Source organism: Xyrauchen texanus, chromosome 35, assembly GCF_025860055.1.
Source record: "Xyrauchen texanus isolate HMW12.3.18 chromosome 35, RBS_HiC_50CHRs, whole genome shotgun sequence".
Lineage (NCBI taxonomy): Eukaryota > Metazoa > Chordata > Actinopteri > Cypriniformes > Catostomidae > Xyrauchen > Xyrauchen texanus.
Window position 1 is genome coordinate 10,654,127 of NC_068310.1, and position 15,838 is coordinate 10,669,964.

Sequence of the window (15,838 nt, forward strand, 5' to 3'; positions counted from 1 at the left end):
GTGTTGCAATAGGGTTATCTTCGCACACATTCATCGAACTTTATGGGTTAGATGCTTTGCTACTCCGGGCTCTTATGCCCTTGAATCGACATCTCAGCTCATGCCTGAACAAGTTTGTGATGCGGCAGGCTGGTCCTCTCCGCTCACATTCATCAGTTTTTATGACAAGTTTGTGTTGCGATCGGGTTCTCTTCGCACACATTCATTGAACTTTATGGGTTAGATGCTTTGCTACTCCGGGCTCTTATGCCCTTGAGTCGACATCTCAGCTCATGCCTGAACAAGTTTGTGATGCGGCAGGCTGGTCCTCTCCGCACACATTCATCAAAATTGAATGGTTTAGATGTTTATGCTACTCCGGGCTCTTATGCCCTTGAGTCGACATCTCAAGCTCATGTCTGAGACTTCTCGCATTTTTGTGAGTACACTGCACAACCGTAGGGGTCCGGACAGCCCCAAGTGCGGCAGCGTGGGTATTACGTTCCCCGTAGCGCTTAGCAGCGCAGCATCAAAGTAAAGCTTTTTGTAAAGGGAACGTCTCGGGTTACATGTGTAACCCTTATTCCCTGAAAAAAGCAGAACGAGATGCTGCGCTGCTTTGCCGCACTGGGATGTCCCAGGACTACTCTTCAAAAAGAAGTATCTGACGACACCTGGTGACGAATCCATTTATAGCCTGGCCACAGGTGCATCTAATGATTACATCAGCCGAGGCTATAAATTCCTGTCAATGTTCATTGACGTGTTACACACACTATTTCAGCTCGGTTCACAGCTAGAGTTGTTCCCCGTAGCGCTTAGCAGCGCAGCATCTCGTTCCGCTTTTTTCAGGGAACAAGGGTTACACATGTAACCCGAGACGTTTTACAGCTAAACAGGACCATTTGCAATGTCTAAAACAGCATTTGTTTACCTGTGTTTGTCTGTGTCAAAAGCTTTGTGCCTTTTTGTTATTTTTGCTGGCAAAAGAAAATTCTGTCTAAGCTGGTTTGTTGGTCTAATTCGTTTCAATTGGTCTAACTGGTCTCCCATTCTGGTCAAGGTGGTATTTAGCTGGTTTAGCTGGTATCCCTGCCTCACCAAGCTGGACTTTGCTGGTTTAGCTGTTCTTGAATTGGTTTAGCTGGTCTTCATCTGGTATACCTGGTCTCCCAGCCTGGGAAAGCAGGTCTTCAGCTGGTTTAGCTGGTCTCCCAGCATGGATAAGAGGGTATTTAGTTTGTCTGCATGGTCTCCCATCCTGGTTAAGATGGTTTTAAGTTGGTCTAGCTGGTGTCCCAGCCTGGGCAAGCAGGTATTTAACTGGTTTAGCTGGTCTCAAGCTGGTCATCAACTGGTCTAGCTTGTCTCCCAGCCTGGGCAAGCAGGTATTCAGCTTGTTTAGCTTGTCTCCTTCTGGTCTTTAACTGGTCTAGCTGGTCACCCAGTGTGGGCTAACAGTTCTTAAGCTGTTTTTTATGGTCTCCTAGCCTGGCTAAGCTGGTCTTCATCTGGTCTAGATGGTCTTCCAGCCTGGCCATGCAGGCCTTCAGTTAGTCTAGCTGGTCACCCAGCCTAGCCAAGCAGATCTTCAGCTGGTCTAGCTGGACTTCCAGTCTAGTTACAATGGTCTTCAAATGATCTAGCTGGTCGCACAGCCTGGCCAAGCAGGTATTTAGCTGGTTTAGATGGTCCACCAGCCTGCTGGTATTCAACTGGTGTAGCTGGTCTCCAGCTGGTATAGCAGGTCTTCAGCTGGTTTAGATGGTGTTCCATTGGTCTAGCTTGTCTTCCATCCTTTTTAAGGTATTCTTCAGTTTGTCTAGCCAGTCTCTCTGCCTCGGCAAGCAGGTCTTCAGCTGGTCGAGCTGGTCTTACAGCCTGGTTAGGCTGCTCTTCAGCTGGTTTAAGTGGTATGCCAGCCAGTCCAAGTAAGTCCTTAGGTGGTTTAACTGGTCTCTAAGCCTGGTTCAGCTGGTCTGTAGCTGATCTGGCTGGTCTACTAGCCTGGCTATAGTAGTGCTAAGCTAGTATAGCTGGCCAGTCTCCTAGTGTGTCCTGCTGACAAGCATCCAACACCCCAGAAATTAAGACTAGGCTGGAAGACCATCTACGGCCAACCATTTTAGGGTTGTTTTAGGTTTTTTTTTTAGTTTTTTTTGTAGAGACATGTCATATGCTTGGTTTTGCATTGAGAACTCCAGAAAATGTTACATATCTTTGTAGAGGAAATGAAATCAGGTTAAAGCCCTGAAGTGTTGAAATCATTAGTTAACAGTAGTTTTAGATTATCCCTAACCCTGACACAAACCACCCATCTCAGGATACACTTCTTTCTACATGTGCTGACAGGTTATGAATACAAACATTTAGCCCTTAGTGTGTTGCAGTGAGAAACAAGCTTGCTGTATAATTTACACATTCTCCTCTCGGTGTGCATGCTTGTTTATGACTGATTTGTTTTCTGCTCGGCAAGTTTCCTTGACTCAGATCTCTTATTCCCACAACAAAAGCAATTATCTACATTCAGACACTGGAATGAGATTGGAGGAGAACATGTCAAATTCTCAGTAGGTGCATACAGAGTAAAACAGAGATAATCTGGTACACTTGTAATGTGCTGATGTTATATCTGATTTAACCTTGTTTTCCACATTTATCACAACCGCATGAGACAAACTGTGCCATGGAAATAGGAATAACTGTCAAAGCAGCTTGCTAACTCGTTCAGAAATTGTATGCAGGGGATATTGATATGTGTTCTATACATTATCATGTGTAGGATGTTTTCCTGAATCAACATCCTAATCTCCATCCAATCAGATTTTAGGGTTAGAGCTGGGGTGGGGGCTTATATAACATTCTCATCAACTGATTGTTTCTCTCTGATTTTCAGTTTGTTTAGTGTTAGAGTTGGGGTTAGGATTGTTTGTTTGACAGTAATGTTGTTCCAGGACCAACAACAGATGTTGATCCAGGAACACATCTTACTCATGTGCAAGCTGCTCCTAGAGATCTTACACACACACATCTGTAATGCATCGACAGACACAGCAGGAGCAGACGAAGATGTGTAGAACCCAAGTGCAGTTTTATTTAGAGCGTGCAATAAATCCAAGAAGCGTGAATACAAAACATAAACTATGACGAGAACTAGTCTTGACTATAAGCAAAACCATGAATTAGAAATAACATCAACATAACCGACAAAGGACAGTGGCAAATGTGAGGGCTTAAATACACAGACAATGGTAAAGAGTTCACAGGACAATGAACCATGAACTAATAACAAGACTAATAAACCAGGGAACCAGTAACAAACTAGAACTGATAACAAGATAACCAAGAAAATGAAACAAGAGCCAATGAAAATATAGAACTAATAAACATGGTGAAACACGAGAGTCACATGACACAACCAGGAAATTACATGACATAGAACAGGAAGCTAAATTAATTTCAAAATAAATGGCATGAAAAAACCATGAACAAAATCACACATAGACATGACAGATGGCTCCTGATGCCCAAAATAAACAAGCAACAACAAAACAGCAGTCCAATAAGGAACTGGGTTGGAGGGCCTTTGGGAACCAGACAAGTCTGCAGACCACAGGGGACCAGACAGGGCTGGAGACCTCAGGAGATCAGAGGGCTCTGCAGACTATGGGGAAAAGAGGGCACTACAGACCATGGGAAACCAGAGGGCCAGACTGAGGGCCCTGAGACCAAGGAAGTCCAGGCGAGCAGGACAGAGCTGGCGGAGGGCCTGGAGACTAGGGCAGACCAGGCAACCATGGCGAAGAGTCCAGTGATCAGTGTGTATCAGGAGACCAGGGTGGAGCTGGTGGAGGACCCGGGACCAGGGCGGGTCTGGCAGGAGGCCAGAAAACCAGGGCGGACCAGACAAGTGGCCAGGAGACAAGGGCAGATCCGGCAGGAGCCCAGGAGACCAGGTGGACGCCAGGAGCGTGGCCTGACAGGACAGTCACTGGCTGAGGTGTAGGGTCTGGCGTGACAGACAATGGCTACCCTCCTACAGAAGGGCGCGATAGAGCCTGCCCCTCTGGCCAAGATGAAGAAAGGGTTTTACAGCCCCTACTTCATTGTACCGAAGAAAGGTGGTGGGTTGCGGCCAATCTTGAACCTGCGAGTATTGAACCAGGCTTTACACAGACTCCCGTTCAAGATGCTGTTGCAAAGACGGGCTGGAACACAGCTGACCCTCTGCACCACGCAAATATGCATTTTCCCCAGTGAGCCTACATGCACAGACCCTGTGCAAGGTCAGGGAGGATGAGGAGCAGGTCATCCTAATAGCACCCTACTGGCCCACCTAATAGGGTTGAATCCCTCAAGACCATGCCTCGTTCCCCTCATGGGACCACTCTGTAGTGCTTCAGGGTCTACGGGGAGCCCCCTTTTGCCTTTGGAGTCAGCTGAGCTTAAGGCACTCTCTTTAAAGACTGCCCTACTGACTACGCTCACTTCCATCAAAAGGGTAGGAGACCTGCAAACGTTCTCTGTCAGCGAAACGTGACTGGAGTTCGGTCCGGGCTACTTTCATGTAATCTTGAAACCCCGACTGGGCTATGTGCCCAAGGTTCCCACAACCCCATTTAGGGATCAGGTGATGAACCTGCAAGCGCTGTGAGCAGATAGGGAACATACTGGTTACTTTAGTAACCTCCGTTCCCTGATGGACTACCCACTGAAATAGCTGGGACCTTCTCTCGGCTACTCGGCACAAATCCTGAATGAGTGGTTTGCACACCAGCTACTTTATACACTTATTTTCGGGGGAGTGGCATGCAAATACCACTCTTCAATTCCCATTGACCTTTTATCAAAGATCAGAGGTTTCTCAAGCTCCCAAGAGTGACCCCTAGTGTCACTACATCGACACTACGTCTCGCCTCTATCAGGGAATGGAGGTTACGAAAGTAACCAGGACGTTATTGATGCAGTTTACAAGAACAGTTTGGTCTATCACAAACTTTTAATAAATGTTTTTATTTGTAGGCCACTCAGTTTAAAAGTTAAAAGCTAAAACATAAGTGCAATATTGAACTGTTGGGGGGTTTGATGTAGAGACTCCAAAATTGACATCAGGAATGTTCAGACTCCCCCTACCAGTGTGCCATATTTTACAACTTTTTATCATACAGTTCTATGGGCTACCATAGACTTCACACATGCTAGAAACAGAATAATAATAATAAGAAAACGAACAAATACTATAAGTACCTATTCACCTTCGATGCTTGGCCCCTAAAAACAGTGTTTATTTATGAATTACCTGAGATATTCTGTCCAGAACACAGCAGGTAGAACAGCATTGATCCTTTTCTTCCTTTCACTCTGTGTTTTTCTGTGTGTGTGTGTGTGTGTGTGTGTGTGTGTGTGTGTATTTCCTCTGCCAGCCACTTGTCCTCCTCCTGTCCATATGTAGCAGTGAGGCAGTGCTGTGTGTCCATCTGTCGGGTTAATGCCTGAGTTAGGACTCTGCCTCCTGCATAACACCCTATTATTCAGCCCTGTAGAACCCCACAACATTACACACACACACACACACACACACACACACACACACACACACACACACACACACACACACACACACACATGTTGTGTTTCCATGTTTTATGGGGACTTTCCATAGACATAATGGTTTTTATACTGTACAAACTTTATATTCTATCCCCTAAACCTAACCCTACCCCTAAACCTAACCCTCACAGAAAACTTTCTGCATTTTGACATTTTCAAAAAACATCATTTAATATGATTTATAAGCTGTTTTCCTCATGGGGACCGACAAAATGTCCCCACAAGGTCAAAAATTTCGGGTTTTACTATCCTTATGGGGACATTTGGTCCCCACAAAGTGATAAATACACGCTCACACACACACACACACACACACACACACACACACACACACACACACACACACACACACACACACACACACACACACATGTTGGTCTACCTATCATTATGAGGACTTTCCATAGACATAATGACTTTTATACTGTACAAACTATAGATTCTATCCTCTAAACCTAACACAACCCCTAAACCTAACCCTCACAGAAAACTTTCTGCATTTTTACATTTTCAATAAAACATTGTTTAGTATGATTTTTAAGCGATTTGAATTATGGGGACACTAGAAAGGTCCTCATAAATCACATTTATATCATAATACCCTTGTAATTACTAATTTGTAACTTACAAAATTGTCCTCATAAATCACAAAAACACGTACACACATACACCTTGCTTTAACTATCTTAAAAAAAACACAGCCCATCTTAAACCCTCAATGAAACTCCTGAAAACCCTGTCTTACTGCCGTCTCTGCTGTCATACTGGAAATGATAAAGCAGATACTGAGAACACCCATTAGAAATGTACACATTCCTGGGACAAATTCTAAGCAGGATGGCAAGACAGACAGATCCTGCAAATCCCCAATTCTTTTTAAAGAAGAATAGCCATAAGAAAAACACCCTTTAGAGTCAGAAGCTTGTCAGACACTGACTCTAGAGATTCAAAGGGGGTCTAAACCAGACCCTCAAGGACTATCCCATGAAGGGATCCTAGTTCTAACAGGAGGCCTCAGTCGCATGGCCGCACGAACAAAACGAGCAAGCAAAGGATGTTTCCCCTGTGGCACCCTGTCAATCAAGGTGTGGCAAGCAGACAGAGCGGCCACATAAACCCTGAGAGTGGCGGGGCGTGTGCCTGCTGGTAATTTCTCCTGCAGGAAGTCCAGAATTGAAGCAACCTGGCAGTTAACTGGATCTGCATTACGTGCAGTGCACCACCTTTCAAAGACACCCCATTTATTGGCATAAGTTTTCTAGTGGAAGGAGCCCTAGCACTCAGAATGGTCTCAATAATTTCAGGTGAAAACCCAGTGTCACTCAGTTGGTACCCTTCAGGGGCCAAACATGAAGGTTCCACAGCTCAGGCCAGGTATGAAATATTGTCCCTTGCTTGACCTTCTGTCAGCTTGAGACAGAAGGTCCCTCCTCTCCAGTATCGCCCAAGGCGAGCCATCGAGGAGAGATATTATCTCCGAGAACCATACTCTGTTCGGCCAACTCGGCGCTATCAGTAGAGGCAAGATCCTTGTCAAACTCTGGCTAGAACTCCCGGGAGCAGAGACACTGGAGGAAACGCAAACAGGCGCATTTTGGGCCATGTATGCGCCATTGCGTCCAGACCCAGGGGGGCTGTGACTTATAGAGAAGTAGAGGGGACATTGCGCTATCTGTTGGGAGGCGAAGAGGTCTAGATTTAACTTAACCAGATTTGTTTCACTACCTCGGGGTGGAGTTTCCATTCTCCCGTCTGTATTTTCTGTCTGGACAGTAAATCCACTCCCACATTCAGGCATCCAGGAATATATACTGCTTTGAGTGATGAGCTTGCCCTGGGCCCAAAAGTTAATCTGCCACACGTTTAGCTGGCGCGACCGCAGACCTCCTTGGTGATTTATGTAAGGGACTGCCGCTGTGTTGTCCACCCGCACCAGGACATGGCAGCCTCTCGGATGCTGGAGGAAGTACTTCAGGGCCAGAAATACCGCTATCAACTCGAGACAGTTGATGTGCCAATCGAGCTGATGACCCTCCCATTCCCCTTTAGCTGGACGACCACTTAAGACCGCTCCCCAGCCCGACAGGGAGGTGTCTGTCGTTAACTATCTGTAATGGCAAGACGCACTTAGAGTGGGACCCAAGGTGAGGAACCGGGGGCGATTGACCCTTGGATGAAATCCCCTGGCTTTGAGCCACAACTGGAATGGTCTCATATGCAAAAATCACATAGGGATCACAGAGGACGCAGATGCCATGAGACCTAAATCCATTGATACGAAGAACAGTACGATCTTGGCCTAGCCTGACTTTGCTCCGGGTATTCTGAATGGTCTTGATTTGAGTGTGAGACTACTGCGCCCGCATCGTGATAGAATTCCATACGATCTTTAAAAATGTCATTCTCTGGGCAGGAGAGAGAATGCTTTTCTTGTCGTTTGAGCTAAGACAATATTTATGTGCTGTAATGCCAGTTCTTGTGATTGTGCTAGTATAAGCCAGTCGTCTATATAATTCAAAATCCAGATTCCTTGGTGTCGCAATGAGCCAGTGCTGCATCCATGCACTTTGTGTATGTGTGAGGTGATAAGGCCCCTGAAAGCAAACCTCAGGAACTTCCTGTGTTGTGGCAGTATTTCTATATGAAAGTATGCGTCCATGAGATCGATCGTGACTTAATCGTGTTTAAAAATAAGTAATTAAATAATAATTGTATTAATAACCCCGACATTGAAACGCGGACGACGGTGATTGAATTTAATTCTGTTGCCCTTTTCTACTGTTTTAGGACCCTCATAGAAATACCCGGCAGTAGCTTCCACGTTGCCAGGTTCTCTGAAATGGGTACCAATTTTGATACTTCCCGTTGAAGGGATGTCTGATGTTCCGTGTCCTGGGCGACAACAGGAAGCAATGGAACACCCAACATTTTGCTGGAAACCGCTGCCCCCTGAAACACCAGAGGCGGTGGGGATGGAGAGGTTTCGTGGGGGTGTCGGGAAGGAGCAGGTTGGTGTTTTGCGCACCCCGTACCGAGGGGGGCTACCCCCACATGGCTGGGTGCAAAGACCATCAGGACTTCTTCTTTTTGGATATAATGGTCCTGAGTTCTTGCTTTGGAGGCTGCTGAGGGCGACGAAGCGGTCGCCAATCTTTACGAGGGGGAGTGCATCTCGCCACACTTGAGCCTCCCTTCTATTAGGACTGGGGCAAGGCTGAGGGGCCAACAACCCCTCCCCCTGAGTGCGGCAAGGAAGGAATTGCACAAAGACTTCCTTGTGTTTTTTCACCTCCCGAAACCTGGTGACTACTGTATTCACCGAATCGCCAAACAGGCCGGATGGTTAGACCAGGGCATCAAGTAGGAATACTCTGTCCTTATCCTTGATGCCCGTGAGGTTTAGCCACAGATGCTTTTCTATATTTATAAAGGCTAAGCATAACTATAAATTATTTTATCATCTTTACTTTCCTGGTAATTTATTATACCAATTAACACACTCTCTACATCAGGGGTCAGTATTATTAAAAACGAACAATATTTTCAAAAGATATTATTATTATTAAAAATGTCACTGTTTTATTCTATTACATTAATACTTTTAAAGCTAATCAAGTTATTCGGCCCAAAGTAGTGAGGGGTTTTCTCATTTCCTTGTTATTGTTGTTTGATTAATAGCCTTTAAATGACATAGCCTACTAGACAGTGCTCAGTTCAGTTACATGTACACTTCAATTCCGACATTTTGATGCAAATACGCTTTTTATCCCACTGTTTACGTCCACTTTAGACCAAACTGACTGCGTTTACAATAATGCTTCATCGGGACTGGCACTGGTGGAATTATTAAGGGTATTTGATCGTTTAGGCATGAACCATCATTAGCGCACAAACATTAGCCACCTGTCAATCAAACAGAACGAAGCTACAGACGTCAGGAAATAAAAAGTAAATATTTTATATTTTATCTAGATCAAACAACCAGTGGTGCTCTTGCTATCATGATTGATGTAATGACCACCCCTTTTCTAGATGTAGAACGTAGGCTAAATATAGAAAACTACCCAAAATTTTGATCGAGGACATCTCTCTTTTTTCCGATAAACATCTAGATCATTTTATTGCCCAGCCCTATTGATATCATTGCATTAATCTCTCACAGCAACCCAGTAGTCTCAGTAATAGATAGTTAAATCTGCTTGCGGCATTCTCCAGATCCAGATCCACAGTCAAGTTTTTTACGTGTGATTTGATTGGACGGGAGTCACAAGCCTCTCCCTAGCTAATCATGTTGATAGATAAAAATTAAATCAGGACAGACAAGTAGCGAACACAGACAGTGGGAAAATAGCGCATTAAAAGTACAGTTAGAGCACTTAAAATGTACTCAAGTAAATATATAAAAATGTTAAACTACTTAAAGTACAATTCTTCGGATAAAGTAGTTAATTAATGTGAGTATTTGTAATTCGTTACTTTACACCTCTGGTTACTTCAATATAAATTACCAATGCAATGTAATTAGTTACTTTTTCATGCATGGCTCTTAAAATGTAAAAGGCCAAATGTATTGCTTTTGCTTTGAAAAGTGAGAGATCCTTAATCAGCTGATTACGAGAAAACGTAACACAAAAGTAATTTAACATGATATTTTCCATAATTATTTACCTTTTTTTTTTTTTTTTTTTAGGAGTAATGCAATATTATAACATATAGCTTTTAAAAGTAATATTACCCAACACTAGAGACCCCCTCGCTGAACACAGACACATGACATATGTTCTGGAACTGAGCCATACATGTAATGATAACGCCTACTGATGATAAAGAGGACAAACATCTCTATCCTGCATTAACCAGAAGGAGGTCAAGGACAGGTTACATTCTAATAAGCACAGAAAGTCCATACATTTTTACTTTGACAAGTCTAATTTATCATGCAAGACCTTGAGAACAGTACGGATTGATTTGCCATAATATCTGATATGATATTAATGGAAGGCAGCAGCAGCTCTGGTAAACATCTCACAGTTACACGTTCACATGTACTTGTAAACGTATAATTTTCTCACATGCAACCTTTGCCATAACTGTAGCATATTTTTCAATTTAATGGTTGTGTGACCAGGTGCTAATGCATTTACTCCACACCTTTACTTTGAGAGTTGTACAGTGTAATAAAGGCAGCACTGTATTGATATTCCTCAAACATTTTGGATAGGGTTTGTTATAAGTAAAAAACCTCTGTAATTAATTCAGTCCAAATTGTCACGGTATTTAATCCTATGTCTCTTCCTTGTCTCGTGCCTTGTTCTTAGTGTGTGTTGTGTGGGTGCGTGAATGTGTGGGCGTGTTGTTTGTACCATGATTAGCGCTCTGCCGCAATCACTCCTCTCACCAGCTGTTACTCATTCCCATTCCCTTTAAATTCTCACCACTCTCTCATCTCCTTGTCAGATCGTTGTTTGTGATGTCCGGTGTTGTTCGCTCTTCAGAGTTCCAGTCCAGTTCTCTCGTTGTCCCTGTTTCGTGTCCTGTTTGCTGTTACCCGGATTCGCCGTGTCTGTTCAACACTTCTCTTCACTCTTCTCACCACGATCATCTGACCATTGGAGACTCTGCGCCACTAGACCATCACCCCGGACTTTTCCCCTATCTTCTCAATTTGACTGTCAATAAACTAATTGTCAACTTGCAACTTGCTTCCTAGCTTCATTACGTCACACAAATGGCTTATCATACAGACTCCATTCAAACTTTGTTTTGTAGATAATTTCAGCTTTAGGTGTGTCTTAATTTTTGTATATTGCACACACTTTAAAAAAACAATTACATTTTAAAATCTCTGTTTTCAATTTCCTAATGTCTTTGACTCAAAAGTCAAAATTTTTGGTGGAGGAAACCACTGTTCCAGTGAGAATGAGAGGCGTAAACGTAAATTAACTAAATTAACGTGTTTTCAAACTAAAACAATATAGTGTGGATTGTGACCTACAGTTACCAATAAATTAAGTTTGAAATTCATTATTTTGTATAGAATGTTCACTAATCAAAATCTGACAAACTTATGATGTCATGGCAATTGGTCTTTTATCTTATATCTGTTTACATACTTAATTATGCTTGGTCTTTTCTGTCATCTTTACACTAAATGACGGTGTCATGTTGTGTGATGATTCTCATGCAGTCTGCAATTTTATTGCAATTTAATGGGCTATTCACACTGAAAATGTTGTTGTGTCCATCTGCAGTGGTTTACAGTTATTTTTCTATGTCAACATGCGCTAGATAAACATCTTTGATCATTGCGCACATCTAGCTTTTTTCAGTGTTTTTTTAGCACTGCATTTTTCAGATGTCATTTCCAGTTAATAGCTTCTTTTAAAAATACATCTTGAGACACCTGCGTTGTGTTCCATTTGTTGCGTTGCGTCTAACTTTTAACGCAAAAACTGTTTCGGTCTGAACGGCCCAAAGCAGATTTCATGTGTGAATGTTGCTTTAAAAATGGCCACAGATAAATAAATTAGGAGCAATATCACACAAGCAAGAGTGCTGTTTTTCTGAATATCCAAACAACTGTGATGTTGCTTTTATACAACAGTTCTATAGCATTTTATGTGGGATTCTCACAAAACCTTTTCAGAAAACACCCTGGAACTATTTAACCCCAAATAAACATAAAAAATATGAAATTATATTTTGCATAAATAAAATTAAGACTATATTCACAACCCTTAAGATCTTTTGCATTCTGACATTATTTTAATGATAATTGCACTTTTAATATATTTTATGAATTACAGTAATTCTCATTACCGTCCTTTTCTCATTACTGTAATGCGTCCGGACGGTTTACTTTTACTGTTGCTGTTGTATAATTATTTTTAAAATTAAAATCAGCAAAAATAAGAGGCAGTACCGAGGAGTACTTCTATGCTGTTTAAATGCTACATCATTTTTTGTACCACCATTGTGGAAATGAGAATTTGGGGGTAAACAATGTGGAACTGAAATGAAAATAATCTCACAATGAAAAAAAATCTTAATGGCCCTAAAAATAGGCTTCATATATTATATGTAAAATTGTGCTTTTTTTTATTTTGGAGTAAAATAAGTCATTTTTGTTTTACAGGTTTTGTGAGAATCAACCTTTGAATTGAGCTACTTATATTTCTAACACTATATGACCAGGTAATTGTGTGTATATATGCTCCACCAATGAAAATGGTTTAGATACAATGTTGCAAACTATAGAATTGGAATGCTTTGAAGCATACACAGAAGAGTGGAGTATTACAAACAGTGAAACTTTCCCGTCCTGTGATCTGAAATATCAGAACACTTGAAACACCGCTTATCCTGTTGTACAAAGAAAAATGTATGAAATAAATTTTTGTGTGCGTTTTTGTTTCGTACATCTTTCTTGTTGTATACATGTAATTCCTCCCTCTCTCAAGTCGATGGAGCAGATTTTGTCTTGGTGTTAAATTATGCATGCTTGTTTTTCAGTGTGCAGCCCCGTTGTCACTCACACCCTCATGGATTTTATTGAAGTTTGTCTGAATTTTATGACATCCCCTTCCCTCTCTCCTTTTAGGTCAGTGACCTATTGACCTTTAAAATCTCGGCGCACCACTCCTGGTGGAGAGAGCACGGGCCAGGCTGTGTTCGACGAGAGATCCCCATCAGTGTAGATCGTGGTTCAGATGCACAGTCCTACATATCAATCATGGGCTGCATGCTGGAGTACCAGTACATCGAAGTCCTCCACAGCGGATTCCAAATCCTTATATCTGTGAGTTGCTCCAAAAAACACATACACCAACAAACAAATAATATGCCGTGAGGAGTGGACCCTTTTTTCTAGAAATAATTGAGTTCCTAACAAGACAGCCCTGCTTTAACTATAGTGTATAGTCACCACACACTATGTACTGTGTATATACTCTTAATGCATGTGCACTTATACAAGGCAAGAACTAAAAGTGTTCCCACAGTACACTTTTTCCAGATCCCAATTCATAAAAAAAGTTATCTTTCATTTCCGTAGTTACTCCTTGTCTGTCTCTCTACACTCAACAGGTCCTTGAGAGTCCTTAAAAACCTCACCAGCCTAAAGTGTACCCTGTGCATGTGTAAAACTCCCCTCTCCAAGTACAGAGGCTGTGTTATTGTGGTGAAGTGGCCCCTTGAGTTGAGGTCTGGCACGCCTCCAGGTTTTAGTCGAGCAAACTTAGCGGATTATAATCAGTAGGCTGCAAAACCCTCCTGGTCATGCAGAAAGGCTGTGCGCTCATATTCTAAAGGGTTATACAGTATTTAGCCACACTTAAGTATGAATTTCATTGCATAGATAGCAAAATCTCAAAACAAATCACAACTGCAAACAAATTATGCATATGCGCAATTACGTTTAACCTAAATGCCTTTTTTTTGCGAAAGTTACCATTAAGGGTCCATTTGACAACCACCGAGTCTAATTACTTTTTGTCTTCAAATTGTTACTTTTTATAAAGTCTGTATATTTTTCCATTTGTGTGCGTTCTTTCGTATTTTCTTTGACATGATCCTTGTCAAGTGTTTGTTCATGCTTGTTTTACTGTCTTTGTCAGAGGACTGAGAAAATATCAATGGAAATATAAACTGTATGTTTGGGGTAAATGGGGTTAGGGGTGGCTTTACAACCCATACACTCCAACTGCTCCAACTTCTATCTGTCCGCCCGTCCGCCTGTCTGTCTGTCTGTCTGTCTGTCTGTCTATCTAGCTACATCCTTAAACTTAACTTTCAGACTTTAAGCTTTTAAAAATATTGGCCAGGCTTTCTCAAACCAACATAATGTTTGTCTTGACTAACTATTTATCTAGTTTTATTTTATTCATTTTTTCTGTTTTTAATATAATTTTATTGTCCTCTATAACAGATTTTGTAACAATTTAGTAACTGTAGGTTTTATCACAACAGGTGCAGGTCTGAGACTGTGCATCGAACTATTGATATTCATCGACACTACCATGATATTTACAACTTTAGCTTTCTGCTTGTTTTAGAAAATTCAGTCACAAACTCATCCATGTCAGTTCATGTGTTATTGAATTTTTTTATGAGCTAAAAGTATAAGATTTTTTTCCTCTCGTGAAGCATTGTGCAGCAAAATGGTGTGAAAATTCTTGCCAGAGTGGAGAATGAGCTCTCACATGAAGCAGTAGAAACACCCATGACCAGGGCAGACACATACATTTTACAAAGTCCTGGAAATGCATATTTGTATTCCTGCAAGAGTTTGCAAACAGCAGAACTGTCAGCATCAGTTGGAAGCTTTTTGGTCAGCATTGCTCTGGCAACAAGAATTTCACCATGCAGCTCACTTTTTGCAACCCCTGCAAGACTACAGAAAGGCTCAAGCAGCTGAATGTCAAGAAAGGTGTTAGATTTTGCCATCAAACATGAGAGGGATTGCATCAGCTCTAAATTCTTTGTGAAAACCCTGTTTTCCAATTCTGATACAGCTGTATCAACAATGTTCAACATCTGTTGCCTTAGAGCTTCAGTGGAACATTCAGAGCCTGACTGCCCTTTTTACCCTATAGGTAATAAAATGGCAAAGTCAGCATAGAAGGGAATAATAGTCCTTCGATGTTTTGGTGAGTGCTCATCAGTAGACATGCCAGTGCAGTACTGCTGCAATTGACTGTCATTTTCTCTGATATTTCTCAGTACACTAAGAGATACTTGCAGTACTTCAGCTGCACTGCACAAATCAACATGGGGAGACTGTAGGATGACATTGGCTGGTTTCAAAATGGCAAGAAGGTGAATCAGAAATTTGCTAACTTCAAAAAAATGGTGTCGCTTCAGCTGAGAGAGAAGCCCAGAAGCTTCTTTTGCAAAGTTAACCGAGGTATTGTCATCATCAGAAACTTTGGAAAGAATGTCAAGAATGACTTCCTTGTTCTCCACAACACATTTGGTAACTTCAAAATGACTTGTCCAGTGGATTTCTAACAACCTCTTGAGATATGTGCAACTGTACCTCTGACAGACAAAATGATGGCTGAAAAAAGAGTACAGGGAGCCTGAGAAGTCAAAGAATCTTTTGGCATAAGGTTCACTTTGAATTGCATGTATGATGGAGAGGTGAAGCTGGTGGTTATAGCAGTGGATGTAGGGGATATGCCTGCCCAACCTTTTAAACAAAAAGCCTGAACACCACCCCACACATCACCGATGCTCCATCATAACCCTG

General features: G+C 42.1%; 1 protein-coding gene across 2 annotated transcripts in view; it reads left to right on the forward strand.

Moving 5' to 3' along the window:
* LOC127628988 (sodium/potassium-transporting ATPase subunit beta-1-interacting protein 3-like) overlaps positions 1 to 15,838 on the forward strand; it is a 96,841-nt gene that overhangs the window by 48,196 nt on the left and 32,807 nt on the right. For both annotated transcript variants that reach the window (XM_052105995.1, XM_052105996.1), the window contains exon 4: positions 13,190 to 13,387. In XM_052105995.1, coding sequence (XP_051961955.1) covers positions 13,190 to 13,387 — 198 coding nt within the window. The remainder of the gene's footprint in view (positions 1 to 13,189; positions 13,388 to 15,838) is intronic.